At 39.9% G+C, this 25,163-nt stretch overlaps 1 protein-coding gene and 1 long non-coding RNA gene across 7 annotated transcripts in view; one reads left to right on the plus strand and one right to left on the minus strand.

Moving 5' to 3' along the window:
* The window catches only part of VPS41 (VPS41 subunit of HOPS complex), a 167,854-nt gene that overhangs the window by 69,329 nt on the left and 73,362 nt on the right, over positions 1-25,163 (plus strand). For all 6 annotated transcript variants that reach the window (XM_038388387.2, XM_038388388.2, XM_043508710.1 and 3 more), the window contains 3 exons: positions 9,800-9,919; positions 19,979-20,125; positions 21,288-21,354. In XM_038388387.2, coding sequence (XP_038244315.1) covers positions 9,800-9,919; positions 19,979-20,125; positions 21,288-21,354 — 334 coding nt within the window. The remainder of the gene's footprint in view (positions 1-9,799; positions 9,920-19,978; positions 20,126-21,287; positions 21,355-25,163) is intronic.
* Positions 4,334-22,702, minus strand: LOC122458896. The gene is made up of 3 exons (XR_006279207.1): positions 22,692-22,702; positions 21,847-21,855; positions 4,334-4,461 (listed from the first exon to the last, which is right to left on the minus strand). It is a non-coding gene; the product is annotated as an uncharacterized LOC122458896 (long non-coding RNA).

Here is a 25,163-nt window from a genome sequence, read left to right on the forward strand (position 1 = left end):
AATACAGTTAGTCTGTGTCCCCACCCTACATTTCTCACTAAAGTAGCATTTGACTTTTCATCTAAATCAGCCTATATAGTTACTAATCTTTTTTTCCCCCTGAAACCTCACTCTCATAAAGAGGAGTAAAAACGCCATACTTTGGATGTCCAGAGGGCATTTGCTTTTTAACAGGTCAGTATTAAGCAGTTTCAAGTATCTCCACAATTATTTGTCTCCTTTGCTGACAGGATGAAGGGACAACCGATCGCTGTGGGGAGGCTCGCCTATATCCATCTGTGTTACGTGGCTAAGGTTCTACTGCCTCAAAGAGTTTTAGCATGCTCTACGAGAACACAAGCAGCCTTGACTGCTTTCTTAGGTCACATACTCCTTAGTGACATTTGCAGGGCTGTGACTTGTTTCTTTGTTCATACCTTCACCACTCATTATGTTCTGTCCCAGGCCTCAAGGGATGATGCTAGATTTAGGAGAGTGGTCCTTGTTTATGTAGACTCTGATACCTTCCTCCATGAGGAACTACTTGTGAGTTACCTGATGTGGAATGGGCATGTGCAAGCACTCAAAGAAAAAAGTTACATAACTGTTCGATAATGGTTGTGCTTCGAGATGTTGCATGACCCCTCCATGACCCACTCTCCTTCCCCTCTATACTGGAGTCTCAAAAAATACAGGCTTTGGGCGTGAAGGAAATGGAGGGCGGGATCAATGTGGCTCCACCTCTTTATACCCTCAGCTAGCAGCACAAATGTGCACAGGGTACATGCACCGCCCTGATGGATACCGCTATAAGAAAAAGATCTCTGGCTTTGGGTCCTCTGGCATACGCACACCTGAAATAGAATGAACATATGCAACATATCTTGAAGAACAACAGTTATTGAACAAATATTTAATCATTTTGTTTTTTTCCTTTAATTTTTTGCTTGCATTGGTCTAGCCACTATTTTAGTAGTGTTTGTGGCCCCTAGTCTAGAAAGCACTTAAACATGCGTTTAATTGCATCCCCTTTTGTTAATTTTAATATTAAAGTTTAGTACCTTCTTTAGTGTTCCACTTAATACTCTGAATCAGGGTCTATGTTTATTAATTACTTCCTCCTTAATGCTATTTGCTTTGAGACAAATCAGTCCTTCATAAAGGATATGGCATATAATATCTCATAATGTCCAAGGAACTATTATAATCCATTATGTGAATATTGTGGGCAAATTATAGACATGAAAAAACATCTAAGGGCTTGGCTACACTTGCAAGTTAGAGCACATTAAATCGGCCACGAGCACCCTAACTCGGAGGTGTTCACACTGGCAAGGCACTTAGAGTGCCTGGACTCTGCAGCTGGAGCACTCCTGGTTATCCACTTCCATGAGAAGCATAGAGCTTGCTGTGCCTGGGCTGGAGCACCGGGGTGTCAGTGTGGATGACGTGTTGCATTACTGCACTGTGATTGGCCTCCGGAAACACCCATAATCCCTTGAAGTCAAGTGGCCGCTCTGGTCATTGTTTTGAACTGGGCTGCAGGCATGCAGATATTCCCTTTCAAAGCTCCGTTTCTGGCAGCTGGGACACAAAGCAAACCATTACTGTGGAATGCTCCTGCTGCAGAGGCAGGCGTTTGTGTGCGAGAGGGAGAGGGAGGGGCAGGGGGTGGGCGCTGATGTCGGGGTTTCCCTCTTCCCCCCCCCCCCGCCGCTGTCTGAACTTACAAGACAGCATGCTGACACACTTTGCCCCCCAAAACACAGTCTCTCCCCCCACATAGAGACAACACATTCCCTGTCACACTCCACCCCTCCATTTGAAAAGCATTCTGCAGCCACTTGCACATTGGGATAGCTATCACAATGCACTGCTCTCTGTGGCATTGCATGAGCTGCTAATGTGGCTACGCCACTGCACTTGCAGCTAACAGTGTGAACACACGGTAGCGCTTTCCCTGCTGCTGTCTCTGAGGGCTGGTTTAACTCCCAGCACTCTACATCTGCAAGTGTAGCCATAGCCCAAGTAGTGTGCTGGGTGTAAGGGTATATAATTATAAAATCTTGATCCCAGCACTGAGTGGATCTTCAGAATCTTTAGGATTCGTTTTGTGGTTCTATGGGTGAGTATATTTTTAAAACACCATTGTACTCAATAAACAACAATGGCTCCTTTAGGAGACGTTAAAGTGATTAAACATTGAAAAAATTATTTATGTTGTATAAGCTTTACAAAGCTACTAAACTTAATATGTTCTGTAGACACTTCAGAGGTTTTTAAAAGAAAAAACATTGTGCTGTAGTCAAGTTAAAATGCAAAGCCAATCTTTTACTTACACAAATTGTAATATATATATCTCCTACACTGTTAAACCTATTCATCTAAATAAAAAATGCAAAATCATTGAAAATGTGGATAAAATAATTGCTCCATATTGTCAGCCAGGAACAGCTTTTTAGAAATGTTTTTCTTCTCCTGAAAAGTGTAGGTGTATTATGGAAGTGCTGATATGAACTCAACTAGAGGCAATAGGTATGGTACTAAATACATTGTCCTTTCTTAACTCTGCAATTAAGTACAGTACCATTTTGAATGGAGCACTTGGCAGATGATGGTAACCCTGAAATAATAATAATAATAATAATATATTGTAAATAACAGGGCATCCCTGGCCAGAGCATGCAGTAGAGCTTCAAGGCATGGGGAAAAGACACATACTGTGCTATTGGAGGCAGTAAGCTTCTGCCTGAAAAAAAGGGTCTAATCTTTAAAAATAACAGGGTGAAAGCTAGTTAATGAGGGTGGTAAAGCTGAAATAAAGGTACTCTTCACTTAACCCATAGAATGCTGGCATTTACTAATCTATTGGTTAAGTGAACTGTATTCTGAGCGTTAAAAGCAAAATGAACTGAGAAGGAAGATGAAAGATATGTAAGTTCCAAAATCAAGTTATTGGGTATTATCTCTTGTTCAAAGATACTTTAAATTGCTCTGCTCTTCTGAACTCTTTCTCTTGGTAAAGCCATTGATGACACTTTACATTTTGTGCTTTGACCAATATCAAAAAGTGATTAGTGAAGGCACTTTTCAGGATATTGCTAGGATATTGGTTAGTTACTGATGCCTTCCACTGTTACATGGGATCCGTTTAGGTATGTTTGTTAATTAAGATTTTGTGGGCCTATATTACTAGATGGTGTGGACACTTAGCACTTCCAGCTGATTCTCAAGCCTGTTGAAATCAGTAAGAGATAAAGGTGTTCATCACCTCATGGGATCAGGCACTTAATTCCAGGACTTACATTTTTCAGAGTGACTAGTGATTTTGAATGCCACAATTTTTGGGTGCCCAACAGGAAACACCTTTTAAAGGAATGTAATTTTTAGGCTAAGGGTGCTGAGTTCTTTCTGGAAACAGTATCCCTTTAAGATGTCTTAAGTTGAGCACTCAAAATTGCTAGTCAGTTTTTAAAAAATTAGGCATAGATATCTGTTGTTAGAGAGGCTGGAGGTACAAGGAATAATTTTCAAACATGGATGTCCCCAATACATTTTCTAAGCATATATGTGTGATATAATATTTTTTAAAGAGCATCTAATTTAGGTGCCCAAGTCTGAACACTAGACCCTTTATCTTGCATGTCGTAACAATACCGAAAAGTCTTTGGCATTTTGGCAAACTCTTAGTTTAAACCCCTAAACTAATTTTTCAGTACTAGAATTCCAGGGCAGCATTCATAGTCTCCACTGCTTGACACATCACAAACAAGTTATTCTAAATTCTGTTTCACTTCCAATTTATGGCAATCTCTAATATAGAAATAGAATAGAGATCTTGAACAATTCACAGATGGGAAGAGAAATAGCATTCTTCTCATAAAGCTGCAGCTGCTGTTATGAGCATAGCAGTGAAATTTGTATGTTAAAGTCAGGTCTGCCACAGAATGTCTCAGATTTTTTTTATTTTTAATTCTGATTTTTTTTTTTTTTTTTTTAGTGTCGGCAGATACAGTTTAACTTTGCTTTTTGAGTGAGCAGATGACCTTTTACCTCTGAACCCTACAATATGTACTTCATAATTGCTGGTTGGACTACTTTGACAAATTATTAAATTGTCAGGATGCTGTTTGCAGCATAGTCCATTTTTAGAAACCAGATAGTCAGCTGTTTGGCATTGCGTTGTGTAGAAGAAGAGTGCCAGACAAGAAAGGCAGATTGCTTTGTAAGCTGTAAAATGTCAGTCAGTAAATACTGAGAGGTCCAGTTTAAGTGAAGTAAGAGCAAATACTATGGCACTCTGTGTCCAGGCATTGGGCAATTTACCTTAAACGTGATACAGGCTGAAGCATTCACCAAGCCAAAGTAATTTCTAGCTATGACTTGCTCACAAGGATGTAGGATGTTTTGAACATACTTGATATATGTAGTGATATTCAATAGATGAGTGCTCTAATAATAGTGATGTCGTCTTCACTTAGTCTAATAATAGTAACTTGATGGGCTTTTTCCCCTAGTCAACACAATATGCATCTTGTTCAGGCAGAGAGAGAGTGAGAGAATTAGAATTCACTTGTGTAGTATGTGGAAGTAAATCATATTTGTAATCCATATATTTGTGTGTATAAACATACAATGTGGGTATATAAAATATTTAACAGCTGTACCTGAGATTCTAGACATAAAGTATCAAAATACATGAAGTGTAGAAAGATATACATACATTTATACAAGATAATTAACTTCTTAGTATGGGAAGTTTGGATTTTCAGGTTAAATCATGCTGTTGGCAGTTTGTGTGCCAGTGATAAGTAGAATCCATCAGTTAAAGCAATTAAGATTTAATCCAGTAGAAATAGTCTCCATGAATCCTCCTGAGTTTGAAGCTATGAAATTTATTCACAGTTATGTTGTTGTTAGTTATAGTTTATTTGGGAGAAATGGCCCTCTATTTATTAGCCACAACCTCTGCTGCCTTCTTTGAATCCACCTCATTGCCATTTGTAACAGGAATATTTGCACTATACATATATAACATTGACTAATTCTGGGTCCCTTGCTAAATACAAATCTTAATGTACAGTATTAGGTTGGATTAGTAATGTGTATCTGTACCTTGGGTTTGTCACTTAACCTCTCTGATTTGATACGGAAAAAAAAATGGGCACATTGCTTCCCCACATCCACTGCAATAATGTCCAATATCATGTGCAAATGTTAACTCTTCAGTAGCTTCAAGAAGAAATAACTACATAAATTGAACACGTTATTTTTATGTGATCGAGATACAGGTAATATGCCACATTTTGCATGGATAAATTAGCTGTAAAGAACAATGTGTTCCCTTTGAAACTTTTGTTTTTTGAGGGGAAAAGTGTTTTTCATTTCATTGTTGTGAAAATAGTATTTGGTAGCTGGAAAAATCAGTTTAAATTTCATCCCATTGACACTACTGTTGCTGTAGTCTTTGGTATCTTTATTCAGATGATTGAGGATTCCTATACATAGTTTAAAGACTGGGATTACATGTAATTAGGATTAGTGCTAATTGCATGACAGACTCCATTAGGTCAAAACACTAGTTTATTCTCTTTAGTGGCTGCACTCCACAGAAGAGTTCTGAGCTCTCTCCAAGAAGGCTGATATATTAATAGTGCAAGATCCACAGCGTGGTATTCAATAATCCAGTTGAATTACATTGACTCAGTTTTAACATCAACAAGTCCTCTGCTTAATCCCGTTGAACAAGTTACCAACGAATATGTTTCAGCAGGCTTTTCCTACTGTTGCCACAGTTAGAAGTGCAGAGGTTGACTATAGGCAGGTGTGTGCTTGTTCAACATTTAGAAAATTCCTGCGGAGCCTTTCTTTAAAACACCATAAAACAAATAAAGTAGTGAGAAACCAAGAAGGGTCCAATGTGGCAAAGCTTTGCCCACCCTTCTCTGGATTAGTGAGGAAAATGGGGTCAAGTCCAGTATCTAGTGTGATGATGTCAGAGAAGGTTTAAGTTGTTTGTTTTATTGCAGCCATATTATAATGTGATACATTATACAAGCAGGAGATGTTGGGATATGCATCTTAAACACTGCTATACTGTAACAAAGAACTTGAGAGATCTATCGGTACAAAACAGAGAGAGGAATGAAGGATATTGTAGAGAATGCAAGGAAGTGATTTTGCTGCTGTTGCTGAAAAATAAATACTGAGAGTGCTAGCTGCCAGAAAGTGGATTTATGGGAAGTAAAGCCATAAAAATACCTTCCCCAACCAGAAATAGAGAGGGCGGGGGAAACCCTGTCATGGACACTTTTTTTTTTTTTTTTTTTTTTCTTCTCTACATACATAGCTCACATTGAGTTTAAATTGTTTTTGGTTTTGTGATAATGACAATTCAATATTATAGCTGTGTGGAAAATGAACTAAATAAATTAACCAACTGTTTTTAAGAGAAATATGCTCAATGGATTACAAACTTTTAAAATACTTTGTAGAATATTCATGTTCAGTGAGTCTCAAGGTGGCTGTATTGTGAGGAAAAGAGAAATAGATTTTATTAAATGTCAGTAAAATAGGATGTATAGTTTTATTGCAGTTAAATTAGTATATAACATTTTTGAGAGAAGAATGTTGTTTTATTGAAGCCACTAGATTAAGAGTTCTTTCTGTTGGCGCCAGTATTAGTTACTGTGCACTTTTAGAAATGGAAGGCTGACCTTGTGATTAGGACACTGGTTTGAGACTTAGGAGACTGGGCTCAACTCCCTCCTTTGCTACAGACTCCCTATGTGAAATGGAACAAGTCACTTAATCTCTGGCCCCAGTTCAGGGAAACACCATACGTATGTGCTGTCCTGTATGGGGACGTTTTCCTGAGTGGAGTCTGTTTCTTCATCTGCAAAATGGGGATAGCAATTCTTCTTTTCTCCCGGCCTTTGTCTGTGTAGACTCTGATCCTGCAAACACTTGTTTTCCCCATGAAATGCAAAACTATTTATGTGCGTAAAGGTAGGCACATGTGTAAATGTTTGGGGCTTACACCTATAAATTATTCAGGGCAGGGGCTGTCTGTTGTGGTGGGGTGAGATTTCAAAACAGCAATATGGCGCAATATGTAGATGTTCCTTCCCCCTCCCCCCCACAAAAATATTCTTCGATATAGGCAGGTGGGTTTAAATAGGTATTAAGAATCCATAAAATACATTGTCTACCATAATATAATAATTCTAAATTGGTGTGTATTGTGAGTCTACAGAATGTAACATTGCCTATTCTATATAATGCTTTAGGAAACAGTTGACGTTCTTTGAAGTTCAACTAAATTCTATCTTTAATACTTTTTCTACTAAATTTATATTATTGAGGAAAGTTTAGCACCATTTGAATGAACTAGTGTAAGCAAAAATTTTCATTTATTTTGGAAATCTTAAATTTCTCAAGAGTATTAAGTTTAAGACCTAATTTTCAGAGATGCTGGGCACCCACAGTTCGCTTGGAGTTGAGGGGTTCTCAGAACCGCTGGAAATCATTTGTTATAATGGCCATCAGTTCTTTGCTGCTGTTTTAATTTAATTCCTTGTTACAAACCTCATCTTTTTTTCTAGTGTGTTCGGCCAACAATAGGTAACATACAGGCCCAAATAGTGGGGTGTATGCTTTCTTAAACCTTGATTTGGGCATATTTTTGTAAATATATTCAGTTTGTTCTTATTCAGCAGCTTGTATTTGTAAATATCATACATTCTGAAAGTGCCAGGAATTTATCCGGAACAAACAAACACTTGAAAACTTGTACCAAAAGTACAAGTACGTTTACTGTTAATTGTTCATTATTCTCTAATCTTAAAAGTTTGTCACTCACTGTGGGAGCCTTAACAAAACCACATATAATAGAGAGGAGGTTTAAAAGTGTTCTTCCAAGGGAACTCAGTGAAAACTTATAAATAACAAATATATTTTCAATGATCAAAATCTGTTCACAAAGAGAAAGGGGTTAAATTTGCAATCAATATTGTTCACTATAAATGTAGCCACTTTTTTAATACTGGTGTGAATAATAAAGTTAACACTTCTGTCTAGTTAAGTAAATATCACACACTTGAAGTACTTTAACTTAAAAGAATTAAAACAAACACTTGAAGAATAACTTTATTTTTTTTTCCATCAAGCCTTTCTTTAATATTATGTAAATTTAGCAAAAATCATTTCCAATTCTGTGTAGCCACCAATAGGAACAATTTCTAAGTTCCCTGTATTAAAGTTCTCTTGTAATTATTTTTCAGTTCAGCTTAATTTTATATTAAAGCAACCAAGCCAAATGATTCATGCCACTTAGTTCTTTTGTTTGTGACTTGTTCGTAGATTATATGATCAAAGAAACAATTATCCATAGACGTTGACAGGTGTCACTGCTATGTAGGCTCTGTTACTGAAATCATCTCATTTTGATGGGGGAGAAATTGCAAAACGTGTGTTAAGTTAGAAAGTGTTCTCTCTCCAGTGCATCTGAAATGTAAAAATTGCTGATAAAACTTCCATTTTCTACCTCCAATTAAACTTTTTCTGGGAATATCTGTCTTTTGGTGCCATCTTGTGGTCATACAAAAGACTTACAATCTGTATAGCTATCACCTGAAGCCTTCTTTATAATAAAAGTGTGTTTTTAAAACAATAATCTCTGATCATCCAAATCATTTATGCATTTAGAGGGAAAAAATGATCCATCTGTAGGCAAGTTTGTCTGTAATAGTTGCTTGCATTTGAATTGTTTCCTTGGTATCTTAATATCTTGGTATCAATACAAAGTGGTTTCAGGGAATAACTTTACACATCAGTAGTCCCATTATACGCACATGAGCTACTCATTGAAGTAGTTGAGTTACTCATGTGGATAAGTGTTGCCAGGATTAGGGCCTTAAATTGTAAGCTTTCCAGGGCAGGGACTTCGGCTTTTTCATGATTTGCTAATAAACTGACCACACCCCAGAAATGTTAATACCATATTAAATAAAAATGTGTTGGTGGTACACTGGAATGGATAAACACTTGGGCTGTCCTGGAAACAATCTTCATTTAGTTGACAATTATTTCTCTTTTGCTGTGAAGTACTTACAATTAGAAATTATTTAAAATTATTGTATATGGTTTTTAAATATAATAGAAACCTTTCTTATAGGCAGAAGGCAGGGTTCCTGTCCCAAAGAGTTTGCAATCTAATCTGCCTGGGTGTCCTCTTATGCCTATGTAGAGCCCCCATTGAAATAAAGGTGGTTCTGCATGGCTGTAAGGGATCCAATCGTGGGATTGGAGCCTACGTATCATTGCTTGATTGGTGCTAGTTATGCCGTACATGCAGAAAGCTATGTCTAATCTCCTATTATGTGAAAGGAGCAGTGGTCCCATGGTTAAATTGATGGACTGGAGTCAGAAGATCTGGATTCTATTCTCAGTTTTCTCACTTACCTGCAGCCACATCAGCAAATCACTTCACATCCCTCTGTGCCTTGGTTTCCGCACCTTTCTAATGTGTGTAATTATGCTCTCCTTTTCAAAGCCATTTCATAAGTGAAAGAAGACTTCACTTCACTTATTTCACATTTCATAAGATTTAGTTCTGAAATAATAAATGTATTGCTTTGACATTGGAAACTATTTAAAATATTTGACCTTATTCCTTCTCTTTTTCTTTGGTTGGATGACACTTTTTTCTTTTTCAATTCAAACACAAAGATTAGAAATACTTATTAATCAAAAAAAAAGTTTTATATTTTTATATATAGGATTACTTCACAAACTATGCTTTTGTTACACTCCTCCACAGTTGGTATTATATGAGAAGACTTGGATGAACAGATGGAAACCTTCTGTTTTACATGAAGGAGAAGGAAACATAAGAAATGTAAAATGGAGAGGACACTTAATTGCTTGGGCTAATAATATGGTAAGTATTTACTACTGTATCTGCCATCTCTGGTAAATATACATGGAAAGTTACCTGGTATTGTTACATCAAATTTGGCCGATACTTGAAGCATTTTAAAGTGTCAGTTTGTCAGAATGTTCCTTTTATAAAATACTCTACTATATTAAAATATTTGTCTCCATTATTCAGAATACTAATGCAATCAAACATTGAGAAGAATGGTTTCAGAGTAGCAGCCGTGTTAGTCTGTATTCGCAAAAAGAAAAGGAGTACCCGTGGCACCTTAGAGACTAACAAATTTATTAGAGCATAAGCTTTCGTGAGCTACAGCTCACTTCATCGGATGCATTTGGTGGAAAAAGCAGAGGAGAGATTTTTTTATATATATGTATATATATCATAGAATCATAGAATCATAGAATATCAGGGTTGGAAGGGACCCCAGAAGGTCATCTAGTCCAACCCCCTGCTCAAAGCAGGACCAAGTCCCAGTTAAATCATCCTAGCCAGGGCTTTGTCAAGCCTGACCTTAAAAACCTCTAAGGAAGGAGATTCTACCACCTCCCTAGGTAACGCATTCCAGTGTTTCACCACCCTCTTAGTGAAAAAGTTTTTCCTAATATCCAATCTAAACCTCCCCCATTGCAACTTGAGACCATTACTCCTCGTTCTGTCATCTGCTACCATTGAGAACAGTCTAGAGCCATCCTCTTTGAAACCCCCTTTCAGGTAGTTGAAAGCAGCTATCAAATCCCCCCTCATTCTTCTCTTCTGCAGACTAAACAATCCCAGCTCCCTCAGCCTCTCCTCATAAGTCATGTGCTCTAGACCCCTAATCATTTTTGTTGCCCTTCGCTGTACTCTTTCCAATTTATCCACATCCTTCTTGTAGTGTGGGGCCCAAAACTGGACACAGTACTCCAGATGAGGCCTCACCAGTGTCGAATAGAGGGGAACGATCACGTCCCTCGATCTGCTCGCTATGCCCCTACTTATACATCCCAAAATGCCATTGGCCTTCTTGGCAACAAGGGCACACTGCTGACTCATATCCAGCTTCTCGTCCACTGTCACCCCTAGGTCCTTTTCCGCAGAACTGCTGCCGAGCCATTCGGTCCCTAGTCTGTAGCGGTGCATTGGATTCTTCCATCCTAAGTGCAGGACCCTGCACTTATCCTTATTGAACCTCATTAGATTTCTTTTGGCCCAATCTTCCAATTTGTCTAGGTCCTTCTGTATCCTATCCCTCCCCTCCAGCGTATCTACCACTCCTCCCAGTTTAGTATCATCCGCAAATTTGCTGAGAGTGCAATCCACACCATCCTCCAGATCATTTATGAAGATATTGAACAAAACGGGCCCCAGGACCGACCCCTGGGGCACTCCACTTGACACCGGCTGCCAACTAGACATGGAGCCATTGATCACTACCCGTTGAGCCCGACAATCTAGCCAGCTTTCTACCCACCTTATAGTGCATTCATCCAGCCCATACTTCCTTAACTTGCTGACAAGAATGCTGTGGGAGACCGTGTCAAAAGCTTTGCTAAAGTCAAGAAACAATACATCCACTGCTTTCCCTTCATCCACAGAACCAGTAATCTCATCATAAAAGGCGATTAGATTAGTCAGGCATGACCTTCCCTTGGTGAATCCATGCTGACTGTTCCTGATCACTTTCCTCTCCTCTAAGTGCTTCAGGATTGATTCTTTGAGGACCTGCTCCATGATTTTTCCAGGGACTGAGGTGAGGCTGACCGGCCTGTAGTTCCCAGGATCCTCCTTCTTCCCTTTTTTAAAGATGGGCACTACATTAGCCTTTTTCCAGTCATCCGGGACTTCCCCCGTTCGCCACGAGTTTTCAAAGATAATGGCCAAGGGCTCTGCAATCACAGCCGCCAATTCCCTCAGCACTCTCGGATGCAATTCGTCCGGCCCCATGGACTTGTGCACGTCCAGCTTTTCTAAATAGTCCCTAACCACCTCTATCTCTACAGAGGGCTGGCCATCTCTTCCCCATTTTGTGATGCCCAGCACAGCAGTCTGGGAGCTGACCTTGTTAGTGAAAACAGAGGCAAAAAAAGCATTGAGTACATTAGCTTTTTCCACATCCTCTGTCACTAGCTTGCCTCCCTCATTCAGTAAGGGGCCCACACTTTCCTTGGCTTTCTTCTTGTTGCCAACATACCTGAAGAAACCCTTCTTGTTACTCTTGACATCTCTTGCTAGCTGCAGCTCCAGGTGCGATTTGGCCCTCCTGATAACTTTCCTACATGCCCGAGCAATATTTTTATACTCTTCCCTGGTCATATGTCCAACCTTCCACTTCTTGTAAGCTTCTTTTTTATGTTTAAGATCCGCTAGGATTTCACCATTAAGCCAAGCTGGTCGCCTGCCATATTTACTATTCTTTCGACTCATCGGGATGGTTTGTCCCTGTAACCTCAACAGGGATTCCTTGAAATACAGCCAGCTCTCCTGGACTCCCTTCCCTTTCATGTTAGTCCCCCAGGGGATCCTGGCCATCTGTTCCCTGAGGGAGTCAAAGTCTGCTTTCCTGAAGTCCAGGGTCCGTATCCTGCTGCTTACCTTTCTTCCCTGCGTCAGGATCCTGAACTCAACCAACTCATGGTCACTGCCTCCCAGATTCCCATCCACTTTTGCTTCCCCCATATACATATATATATGTACACACACACACACACACACACACACACACACACACACACACACACACACACACACACACACACACACACACACACACACACACACACACACACACACACACACACACACAGAGAGAGAGAGAACATGAAACAATGGGTTTATCAGACACACTGTAAGGAGAGTGATCACTTAAGATAAGCCATCACCAGCAGCGGGGGGGGGGGGGAAAGGAGGAAAACCTTTCATGGTGACAAGCAAGGTAGGCTATTTCCAGCAGTTAACAAGAATATCTGAGAAACAGTGGGGGGTGGGGTGCGGTGGGGGGGAGAAATACCATGGGGAAATAGTTTTACTTTGTGTAATGACTCATCCATTCCCAGTCTCTATTCAAGCCTAAGTTAATTGTCTCCAGTTTGCAAATTAATTCCAATTCAGCAGTCTCTCGTTGGAGTCTGTTTTTGAAGCTTTTTTGTTGAGGATAGCCACTCTTAGGTCTGTGATCGAGTGACCAGAGAGATTGAAGTGTTCTCCAACTGGTTTTTGAATGTTATAATTCTTGACGTCTGATTTGTGTCCATTCATTCTTTTACGTAGAGACTGTCCAGTTTGGCCAATGTACATGGCAGAGGGGCATTGCTGGCACATGATGGCATATATCACATTGGTAGATGCGCAGGTGAACGAGCCTCTGATAGTGTGGCTGATGTGATTAGGCCCTATGATGGTGTCCCCTGAATAGATATGTGGACAGAGTTGGCAACGGGCTTTGTTGCAAGGATAGGTTCCTGGGTTAGTGGTCCTGTTGTGTGGTGTGTGGTTGCTGGTGAGTATTTGCTTCAGATTGGGGGGCTGTCTGTAAGCAAGGACTGGTCTGTCTCCCAAGATCTGTGAGAGTGATGGGTCGTCCTTCAGGATAGGTTGTAGATCCTTGATGATGCGTTGGAGAGGTTTTAGTTGGGGGCTGAAGGTGATGGCTAGTGGCGTTCTGTTTTCTTTGTTGGGCCTGTCCTGTAGTAGGTGACTTCTGGGTACTCTTCTGGCTCTGTCAATCTGTTTCTTCACTTCAGCAGGTGGGTATTGTAGTTGTAGGAATGCATGATAGAGATCTTGTAGGTGTTTGCCTCTGTCTGAGGGGTTGGAGCAAATGCGGTTATATCGTAGCGCTTGGCTGTAGACAATGGATCGAGTGGTATGATCTGGATGAAAGCTAGAGGCATATAGGTAGGAATAGCGGTCAGTAGGTTTCCGATATAGGGTGGTGTTTATGTGACCATCGCTTATTAGCACCATAGTGTCCAGGAAGTGGATCTCTTGTGTGGACTGGTCCAGGCTGAGGTTGATGGTGGGATGGAATTCCTCAAGGGCTTCTTTTCCATTGGTCCAGATGATGAAGATGTCATCAATGTAGCGCAAATAGAGTAGGGGCATTAGGGGACGAGAGCTGAGGAAGCGTTGTTCTAAGTCAGCCATAAAAATGTTGGCATACTGTGGGGCCATGCGGGTACCCATCGCAGTGCCGCTGATTTGAAGGTATACATTGTCACCAAATGTGAAATAGTTATGGGTCAGGTCAAAGTCACAAAGTTCAGCCACCAGGTTAGCCGTGACAGTATCGGGGATACTGTTCCTGACGGCTTGTAGCCCATCTTTGTGTGGAATGTTGACGTAGAGGGCTTCTACATCCATAGTGGCTAGGATGGTGTTTTTAGGAAGATCACCAATGGACTGTAGTTTCCTCAGGAAGTCAGTGGTGTCTCGAAGATAGCTGGGAGTGCTGGTAACCAAGGGCCTGAGGAGGGAGTCTACATAGCCAGACAATCCTGCTGTCAGGGTGCCAATGCCTGAGATGATGGGGTGTCCAGGATTTCCATGTTTATGGATCTTGGGTAGCAGATAGAATACCCCAGGTCAGGGCTCCAGGGGTGTGTCTGTGCGGATTTGTTCTTGTGCTTTTTCAGGGAGTTTCTTGAGCAAATGCTGTAGTTTCTTTTGGTAACTCTCAGTGGGATCAGAGGGTAATGGCTTGTAGAAAGTGGTGTTGGAGAGCTGCCTAGTAGCCTCTTGTTCATACTCTGACCTATTCAAGATGACGACAGCACCTCCTTTGTCAGCCTTTTTGATTATGATGTCAGAGTTGTTTCTGAGGCTGTGGATGGCACTGTGTTCTGCATGGCTGAGGTTATGGGCTAAGCGATGCTGCTTTGATCAACATATTAACCCACAGAGACCTTCCTGCCAACACTACAAAAAGAAAAATTCTGGGTGGACTCCTCCTGAAGGTCGAAACAGCAGCCTGGATTTCTACATAGACTGCTTCCGCCGACGTGCACGAGCTGAAATTGTGGAAAAGCAGCATCGCTTACCCCATAACCTCAGCCAACTCTGTCAGGGGATACCATCATAGGGCCTAATCACATCAGCCACGCTATCAGAGGCTCGTTCACCTGCGCATCTACCAATGTGATATATGCCATCATGTGCCAGCAATGCCCCTCTGCCATGTACATTGGCCAAACTGGACAGTCTCTACGTAGAAGAATGAATGGATACAAATCAGACGTCAAGAATTATAACATTCAAAAACCAGTTGGAGAACACTTCAATCTCTCTGGTCACTCGATCACAGACCTAAGAGTGGCTATCCTTCAACAAAAAAGCTTCAAAAACAGACTCCAACGAGAGACTGCTGAATTGGAATTAATTTGCAAACTGGATACAATTAACTTAGGCTTGAATAGAGACTGGGAATGGATGAGTCATTACACAAAGTAAAACTATTTCCCCATGGTATTTCTCCCTCCCACCCCACCCTCCACTGTTCCTCTGATATTCTTGTTAACTGCTGGAATTAGCCTACCTTGCTTGTCACCATGAAAGGTTTTCCTCCTTTCCCCCCCCTGCTGCTGGTGATGGCTTATCTGAAGTGATCACTCTCCTTACAGTGTGTATGATAAACCCATTGTTTCATGTTCTCTGTGTGTGTGTGTGTGTGTGTGTGTGTGTGTGTGTGTGTATAAATCTCTCCTCTGCTTTTTCCACCAAATGCATCCGATGAAGTGAGCTGTAGCTCACGAAAGCTTATGCTCTAATAAATTTGTTAGTCTCTAAGGTGCCACGGGTACTCCTTTTCTTATTGAGAAGAATGTATGTTTGAGGTGTGTTTTTCTCTCTCTCTCTTCAGTACACTCACTATTGCTGTATTCTTCTGAAGGACTGTAGACACTTACACCTGTGCAAACCCCTATTAGAGATGCACCCTGCACCTGTGGAAAGCAGCCTTGACACCAGTGCTGCTTTCACTGGGAAACTGCCATACTGAATCACATTATTGAAGCCTTACTTTAAACTGATGAATGGTGTCTACATTGAAGTTTGCACCTGTGTAGGGTGACCAGACAGCAAATGTGAAAAATCGGGACGGGGTGGGGGGTAATAGGAGCCTATATCGGGACATCTGATCACCCTACATCTGTGTAACGACATCAGTGTAGTTCCATGGGTGCAATTTTTTTTTTTAATTCCTAATTTGGATTGGCCCTTGGGTAACTACAGGCCAGTTAGTTTGACATCTGTAGTATGCAAGGTCTTGGAAAAAAAATTTGAAGGAGAAATTAGTTAAGGACATTGAAGTCAATGGTAAATGGGACAAAATACAACAGGTAGATTGTGCCAAACCAACCTGATCTCCTTCTTTGAAAAAGTAACAGATTTTTTAGACAAAGGAAACACAGTGGATCTAATTTACCTAGATTTCAGTAAGGCGTTAGATACCGTGCCACATGGGGAATTATTAGTTAAATTGGAGAAGATGGGGATCAATATGAACATCAAAAGGTGGATAAGGAATTGGTTAAAAGGGAGACTACAACGGGTCCTACTGAAAGGCGAACTGTCAGACTGGAGGGAGGTTACCAGTGGAGTTCCTCAAGGATCAGTTTTGGGACCAATCTTATTTAATCTTTTTATTACTGACCTTGGCACAAAAAGTGGGAGTGTGCTAATAAAGTTTGCAGATGATACAAAGCTGGACGGTATTGCCAATTCAGAGAAGGATTGAGATATTATACAGGAGGATCTGGATGACCTTGTAAACTGGAGTAATACTAATAGGATGAAATTTAATAGTGAGAAGGGTAAGGTTATGCATTTAGGGATTAATAACAAGAATTTTAGTTATAAACTGGGGACGCATCAATTAGAAGTAACGGAAGGGGAGAAGGACCTTGGAGTATTGGTTGATCATAGGATGACTATGAGCTGCCAATGTGATATGGCTGTGAAAAAAGCTAATGTGGTCTTGGGATGCATCAGGAGAGGTATTTCCAGTAGGGATAAGGAGGTTTTAGTACCATTATACAAGGCACTGGTGAGACCTCACCTAGAATACTGTGTGCAGGTCTGGTCTCCCGTGTCTAAAAAGGATGAATTCAAACTGGAGTAGGTAAAGAGAAGGGCTACTAGGATGATCCGAGGAATGGAAAACTTGTCATATGAAAGGAGACTTACGGAGCTTGGCTTGTTTAGCCTAACCAAAAGAAGGTTGAGGGGAGATATGATTGCTCTCTATAAATTTATCAGAGGGATAAATACAGGAGAGGGAGAGGAATTATTTCAGCTCAGGACCAATGTGGACACAAGAACAAATGGGTCTAAACTGGCCACCAGGAAGTTTAGACTTGAAATTAGATGAAGGTTTCTAACCATCAGAGTAGTAAAGTTTTGGAATAGCCTTCCAAAGGAAGCAGTGGGGGCAAAAGATCTATCTGGCTTTAAGATTCTCCTCAATAAGTTTATGGAGGAGATGGTATGATGGGATAATGTGATTTTGGTAATTAATTGATCTTTAAATATTCAGGATAAATAGGCCTAATCCCCTGAGATGGGATATTAGATGGATGGGATCTGAGTACCCAGGAAAGAATTTTCTGTAGTATCTGTCTGGTTAATCTTACCCATATGCTCAGGATTTAGCTGATCACCATATTTGGGGTCGGGAAGGAATTTTCCTCCAGGGCAGATTGGAGAGGCCCTGGAGGTTTTACGCCTTTCTCTGTAGCATGGGGCACGGGTCACTTGAGGGAGGATTCTCTGCTCCTTGAAGTCTTTAAACTATGATTTGAGGACTTCAATAGCTCAGACATAGGTGAGGTTTTTCGTAGGAGTGGGTGGATGAGATTCTGTGGCCTGCGTTGTGCAGGAGGTCGGACTAGGTGATCAGAATGGTCCCTTCTGACCTTAGTATCTATGAGTCCCCCTTGGAAAATACTTAGCAGAAAATCTTCTCTTTTTACTAAAAGTATAATTCATAGATTAAGACCTAAAGGAACCACTTTAGTCATCTTGTCTGACCATCTGGATAACACAGACCATGGAATTTCACCCACATTTGCAGATTAAACTACAAAGTCGGGCCTAAATTGAGTAAAAACGCCAAAGCCCAATAGTGATGAGTAGCTAGTGTGGGTAGCATTTTCAAAAGCAACTAAGCCTCATTTTCAAATGTGACTTAGGCACTTAGGAACCCGTCACTTATGAAAATGGGATTTTAGCCCTTTTGAATGTTACCTTTTTTCTATTAGTTATTTTTTGAAGCTGAAGTATTCAAGGAATTTTTTTCAGTAGTTGCTCTGTTCCATTTTTAGAATTAATGTATATATAATCAACAGGCATTGCTTGCCAAATCTGCTGCGTGGATCTACTGGTGACATGCTTCTTCTGGACAACTCTGCCATTGGAGAATGTAGCTTCAATGGCTGTTTCATCTTCCTGCATGACCACAGCTGGAAGATCCATTCTTTTCAGAGCCATGCAATTAAAATATTTATTCTATGAGAATCTGCTTGGAGTAGATATGACAGTTGAAGAGAGGTGTCTCTAGAGAGTACCACATAGGAACATGGAATACTAATAACATGCTGAAAGTCATCTGTCAGAGACAAAAAAGTCACAGCCAGGCTTTTTCTTATGTTGAAAGTGAAATGATGCTTGCCCCCCAGAATAATATATTTGACTCTTGACCCTTTGTTTTTCTCTTAGCCTTTTTAATTTCTAATGTACTCCTTATCCAGTGCAGTTAGTGTTCCATACTGTTGAGACCACTTTAAAGAATGCCTTTTGTGTCCTCATAACTGACTGTATGTTACCATTTAGCTATGTTGATCTTATTCTCTCTTCATGTTCTTTTTGACATGTTGTGTATAAATCTTTTTGGACCTCTGCTATTCTGAAATAGCCATCAGATTGAATGTATAGTTGTAAGGCCTGATTCTGGCATCAGACATGTTTGTTGTTTGTTTCCCTCTGTGCCTGAGCCACAGACAGCATAAGCTAGTTACAGGGCTTATGGTTAAGGGACACAGGGTGTATCTACTGGGAACCTCCAAAGCTAAAAGCATGAGCCTTTTCAGTTTGAGCTAAAAGACTAAGGGCTTGTCTACACAATGCTTTAGTCTGCACCAGAGTGGTGTAAATGTTAGCCTGCATTAGCATGCAGTGCACTAAGTGGTTCTGTTTCTATGTTAACACGTGCTAGGAAATTTTTAATGCTCCCCAGCATGGCTCACAAGATTTTGAAGGTGGGACTGGTCTTAGAGATGCTGGAACAGGGGATTGGCCATCCTTTGTAGCATCATCTTCTGCTTTGCCTGCAGATAAACCCAAAGAGATCTCATTGGGAGAGGTAATGCTGCTTAAAACAGCATTAACCTCTGTGGAGACTCCTCCTTGGCTATAAGTGAACAGCTGTGAGGAGGCTCAACTGATGGCACCTTTTACCTGTATCTGGTCATGCTCTCCCCAAAAATGTACTGACAAATCTGCAAACCTCACCAGGCTCCTCCTTTTAGAGTGGGTAATTGCTAGCAAACTTAATAAAAGAAACACTGCAGCTTTTTACTATGTACTTTCTATTTCTTTTGATTTGTTTTCTTTTAATTTTGAGTTTAGTTTGCTTTAAAAAACATTTGTCTTCTACTTCAGACATGCTGATGCTCTTCTTTTTGTGTCTCCTGACTCCATCTGCACATCAAGCCCCTGCCTTCTCTCTGTTCCTTCCCACAATTTCACAAGATCTTTCTGTTCTGGAGCTCCTTCTGTCTCAGATGTTATCTGGTGCTTTTCTCTTCCTCATTACTGTGTCTCTATATCCTATCCTATCACTCAGTAAATGGGTTCAAATATGTCTCCCTTGCTTGTACCTCTTGAATTTCTCTTCTCCTGGGTTATATTGGTCTTAATATTGAACACTTACATTTTTCTGCCATACATTCTTTCAACACAGCTGTTTGCTGTAACTTATACTATAGACTGAACATGCTGTCATGTAGCGCTAAACACCACAATGTTTTGAGATGCAGTTTGTAGGAGAGATGGCATAGTAAGTAAGATTGGATTGTATTTAACTTCCAGGGTGTGAAGATACTTGACGTGATCTCCAAGCAAAGAATTACCAATGTGCCTCGTGATGATATAAACCTTCGCCCAGATATGTATCCCTGCAGCCTTTGCTGGAAGGATAATTTAACACTGATTATTGGCTGGGGAACTTCAGTAAAGGTATAATTACCTACCCTTGTAATAAATGCTTGCTGTTATCACAGATAGAAAAACAAAGGATTAGTTTTGAAAAGCAAAGACAATTGAAAAGAATGGAATTTGGTTTGACAACTGTGTGCAGAACTCCTGCTGCCATAGAAATATCATTGGGCTGATCCTCAAGAGGCAGAGTAATGACAGACACCCAGTGGTCAGACAGATTTCTCTGAACATACAGTGTGTGTAATCCCCGGGGACATTTTTCTTTTCTGTGTCTTCAAGAGATTACCTCTTTTGAAAGCACTTAGAGAGTTGTCGAATTCATTTATTTTTATTAGCATAAGCAGGAATAGGCTTGTCATGAGGTGGGGTTTTTGTGACTGCTGAAATGGATACACAATTTCCTTCAGCCGTGGAAATGGAGAGGAATATTTTTCTTTCAATCCCGTTTTAGCAGGGAGCTGGCATTTTAAACGCACGCACTGGAGACGTGTATGATTTGCTGAGACTCGTACCTGATAAATTTGTTAGATGCTTTCTAATAACAGACTGCTACATTAGTGCTCAGTGGGAAATTTAAAAATGGCTGGTCTGAGCAAATGGTATGGGGGAGGATATAATGAGATGGGAAACGTCATTTAAAAAAAAAAAAAAAGCTTTTTTGTGACATTAAAATCTTGGAAGAGTTTTCATTACTATGAGGTTTGGTTTTACACATTTGCAAGTTGTATCAGTTTCATAACATTCATACACCTAGATCAAGAGTGCTTTGTAAATCAGCTAAACAAATGTACAGGGCCTGGTTCTGCCACACTTACTCAGAATGAGCAGTACTTTAGTTCCATTGAAAAGCTTGAGGAGTCACTCAATGGAAGAAGGATGTGACACAAAAACCAAGCCCATAGTTACTAATATATATGAATCACAGCAACCAGATTTTAAATTGCCATTTTTCCTTCCTCCTCCAACGTTTATTTGTGTGACTATGGGTTACGGTAGCACTTCCTTGCAGTTCCATCAGTTTTTAATGGTCTTCTTCTAAATGATAATGGTAAGTAGTAATTGCTCATCTGACAACAATGCAAAGCCCAGGCTATGCTAAAGCTCTTATAATGCATATGTCTCTAAGAATGCAAAATAGTTTGAGAAGAATAGTACTAAATAAAATCTTTGTTTTTTCTAGATATGTTCGGTAAAGGAGCGGCATGCCAGTGAAATGCGAGACCTGCCCAGCCGCTATGTAGAAATAAGTATGACCCCACAAACTCTTTTTAAAAATAACAGAAAAGGTTTTCACAGCTAAGTTTCAATATTACATCATTTTGGAAGGCTTGTTTTTTCCTTTCAGAATGAATCCGTGGCTCATTCAGAGGTAGCAATTTGAAATAACACAAAGTCGTCCTTCTTTTTAATCTGTGAAGTTTATCTAATTCTGTCTTGGGAACGCTCATGAGTCTGAGCCATGTTGTGGCCCTTTTCTTAAAACAGAGATTTTGTTCCATAGGTCCTAACTTCCCAATCCCACATTTTCTCAAGTAACTTTGTGCTGCTTGATTGCCTTGCTCACTACCTCCCCTCCATTTTCTCTCTCTTGGGCGTGGTGTTGTGCAGCCTCTACTGCTCTAATGTCCTCAGGTTGCTTTGTAGTTTGCTTTTGCCTCCCTGGTTTTTGCTAACGTTTCAGTTCTGGTCATATGTGCAACTTTGGTCGCCATTGAATATACATGGAAAAAACCCCTGACAAACAGATGCTTTAAGCAGGGTACAAAGTAGGTTGTGGGAGGGGTTGCTTTGTTTAATCAAACAATAAAAAGCCCCCAGAGTCCCTGGAAGAGGTTCCTAGTCTGGACTGTGACTAGCAGGAAGCATAACCTCTTGAAAGAGTGAAAACTCTCACCCCATTGTGACGAAAACAACTCTGTGGATATGTGGAAGCAGTGCATGGATCACACTTTGAGAACTTCTGCTCTTAGCTGGTTCTCTGTTATGAGGACATGGGATTAGACAAAATTGGTTGCCATACAAAATTGGTTTCCAGCCCGGCCCTATTTGAAAATAGTAAAATTGCTATTGATTTCCATCAGGCAGGATTTCGCTCTCTGTTGTCTAACTTCAGGACACTGAACCAAATGATTCCACAGGAAATAAATTTGTACTATTCATTTGGATAGTGATTTCAGGCAAATATCATAATTTCATAAATTACTGTATTTAGTGACAAGTACTGATTGGGCTAGATCCATAAGAAAAATTCTGAAAATTAACCGGGATGATCCTCGGATTCCATCTGCACATGCAAGAAGTTTGGATACTTTGAGAGGAAAGAATACCTGAAAAGTAACTAGATTACAAAATATGTTTATTGCGCACTGTTCTATTTTTCCTACAGAATCATCTGAATGGAGAACTATATAATTTATGAAAAAATCATAAATAGAAGGAGAAGTTTAGCCTTCTGTTCCACTCTCTGATCATCTGCATTTTTCAGTACCCAAAAGCTTGTTGGGTTTTCCCTTTAGAAAATAATAAAATAGGATGGTATATATTATAAGTGATCAAAAACAGCTTTTAGTTTTTCAGGAGAGACTCTAATACATACACAGGTAGTTGACCTTGCTTGACTCTGTCTTCTGGAACTTGGTTTAAAAAAAAAAAATATAAGGCCTTATCAAATTGCCTAGACACATGTCTGAAGGCTAGCGATTTTTGTGGAGGGAACTTCTTGATTTTTACCTCCTTCAGCCCCGTGTCTTCAGTGTATATTTGGGGATCCGTGTTTTATCTCACTTACCTGTTAAGAATCTGCTTGAGATTTTCCTTTCTGGTTTCAGGTCACAGCACTGAGACAGCTCTGCTGAATGCTCTGAACAGCACTCTTAAAATATGGGCATAAGGTTGGGGAGCATCATTTGTTCAAGTCTCAATAGAGATTACAATAGCTTTTGATACTTTTTGGAAGATCTTTCTAAAGAACTTTGTATCATACAGTGGCATCAGTTTCAGTTTTACTGTAGTTTAAACTTTACTTTGAGGTATTAGATAATGAAATCTGGTAATCTCAGTGGACAGCACAGCAACCAGTATGGTTTTTGGCAGAAAACATTAGTATGTCAAGTAAGATACTGTACTCTTATTGTATGTGCATTTAATGTACAGAACTTAAAGCATAAGAAATACAGTGAGCAAGAAACTACCGCCAGTGGTTGAATGACAAGTTTCAGCATAACATCCGGGCATCTTACTTTGTAAAAAGTCAAACAACCAAACACAATAACTGTTGTCATGTTGAGGCTTTGAGGGTTTTTTTTGTTTATTCCAAACTTCACATGATGAATGAATCCCAGAGGTGGACTATGAAGCATCACACTTGGATCTTTGCTCTTCAGGATACTTATAGGACAGATAACAGTTCCTCCTTGAAGGTTAAGAGTGCTCAGATTTGCACCACTCTAGAGTCGTGTTCCTAGTGCATCAGAAGTTCATGTGTTTATAACAGTATAGACTGTATTGGCATCAAGAGAGTGTAAACATTTTACAGTGGCTTACAGCTTGGTGAATAGGAAACTGAACAACTCCTGCTCCTTAAATTTTACGGTTGGAAAGCAAAGGTGCCAAGTATTATAAAGCAAGTTCTCTCTCGCCATCTCATTCTGTAATGGTTGGTTTCCTGGTGGTAGTACAGTCAGGAAACTAAATGTGGCATCTATCTTGCTTCTAAACCAGGCTATCCCATACCATGAGAGAAAAATGATACTAAACTGTTCTAACTGTACTTCTTTTAAAATGCGGATGCCTTGTTTATGCCTAAGAGAAATTAAATCAAACATCTGGACAGGTTTCAGATGTTAAGGCATTTGTTACAGCAGTCTAGTAGCAATGATGATGTAATAATTTTACCTTTTTTTCTTTTATATGCTACAATTCCCTGCTTGCATGGTTCTTACATAAACTCCACAAATGTAGCTGCCAGGGTAACAGTTTGTTAGATGAGCTGATTGTATCAGTTCAGCTCTGTCAGCTACCACAGTGAATTACCATATTGATTAGAAAGTATTGGTATTGAATTACAAGTTTAACTTGAACTAAAGACCACTGTGATATTTTAAGAGTTTTTGATATCTGTGCTTACTCCATCTGATTTCAGAGATCTTGCTGTTTGTTATACTGCACTAAGCCATTCCTGTTGTAGTTTGCTTCTGCATTACTTTTTTTATTTTAAAAAAAACCCAAACTTTAACACTAATTTAGATTTTTAGTATATACTTAAAAATATAGATTGACCTGCATGCTAAGGCTGCAGTTCAGGAAAGAACTTAAGCACTTGCTTAATTCCTCTAAATATGCATAAAGTTGAGCATGTGCTTATACACTGACCTGAATAGGGATCCTTTCCTCAGTGAAGACCTAAAAAGCAATATGAGAATCTTATTCTAAAGGGTAGGAAATAATTAATATTTTCCACTTACATAGTACCTTTCACCAAAGATCACACAACATTTCACAAACCATTCCTTACCCATCCTGGCTAACATTCATTAATGGACTTAACCTCCATGAATTTATCCAGTTTTCTTTTAAACCCTGTTATAGAACTAGCGTTCTCAACCTCCTCAAGCCAGGAGTTCCACAGGTTGATTGTGCGCTGTGTGAAGAACTTCCTTTTATTTGTTTTAAACCTCCTGCCTATTAATTTCATTTGCTGGTCCTAGTTCTTATATTGTGGGAACAAGTAAACAACTTTTCCTTATTCACTTTCTCCACACCACTCATGATTTTATATACCTCTATCAATCGCCCCTTAGTCTCCCCTTTTCCAAACTGAAAAGTCCTAGCCGCTCTAATCTCTTCCGAACCCCTAATCATTTTAGTTGCCCTTCTCTGAACCTTTTCTAATGCCAGTATATCTTTTTTGAGATGAGGAGACCACATCTGTACTCAGTATTCACGATGTGGGCGTACCATGGATTTATATAAGGGTAATAAGATATTCTCCGTCTTACTCTCTATCCCCTTTTTAATGATTCCTAACATCCTCTTTGCTTTTTTGACTGCTGCTGCA

Source organism: Dermochelys coriacea, chromosome 2, assembly GCF_009764565.3.
Source record: "Dermochelys coriacea isolate rDerCor1 chromosome 2, rDerCor1.pri.v4, whole genome shotgun sequence".
Lineage (NCBI taxonomy): Eukaryota > Metazoa > Chordata > Testudines > Dermochelyidae > Dermochelys > Dermochelys coriacea.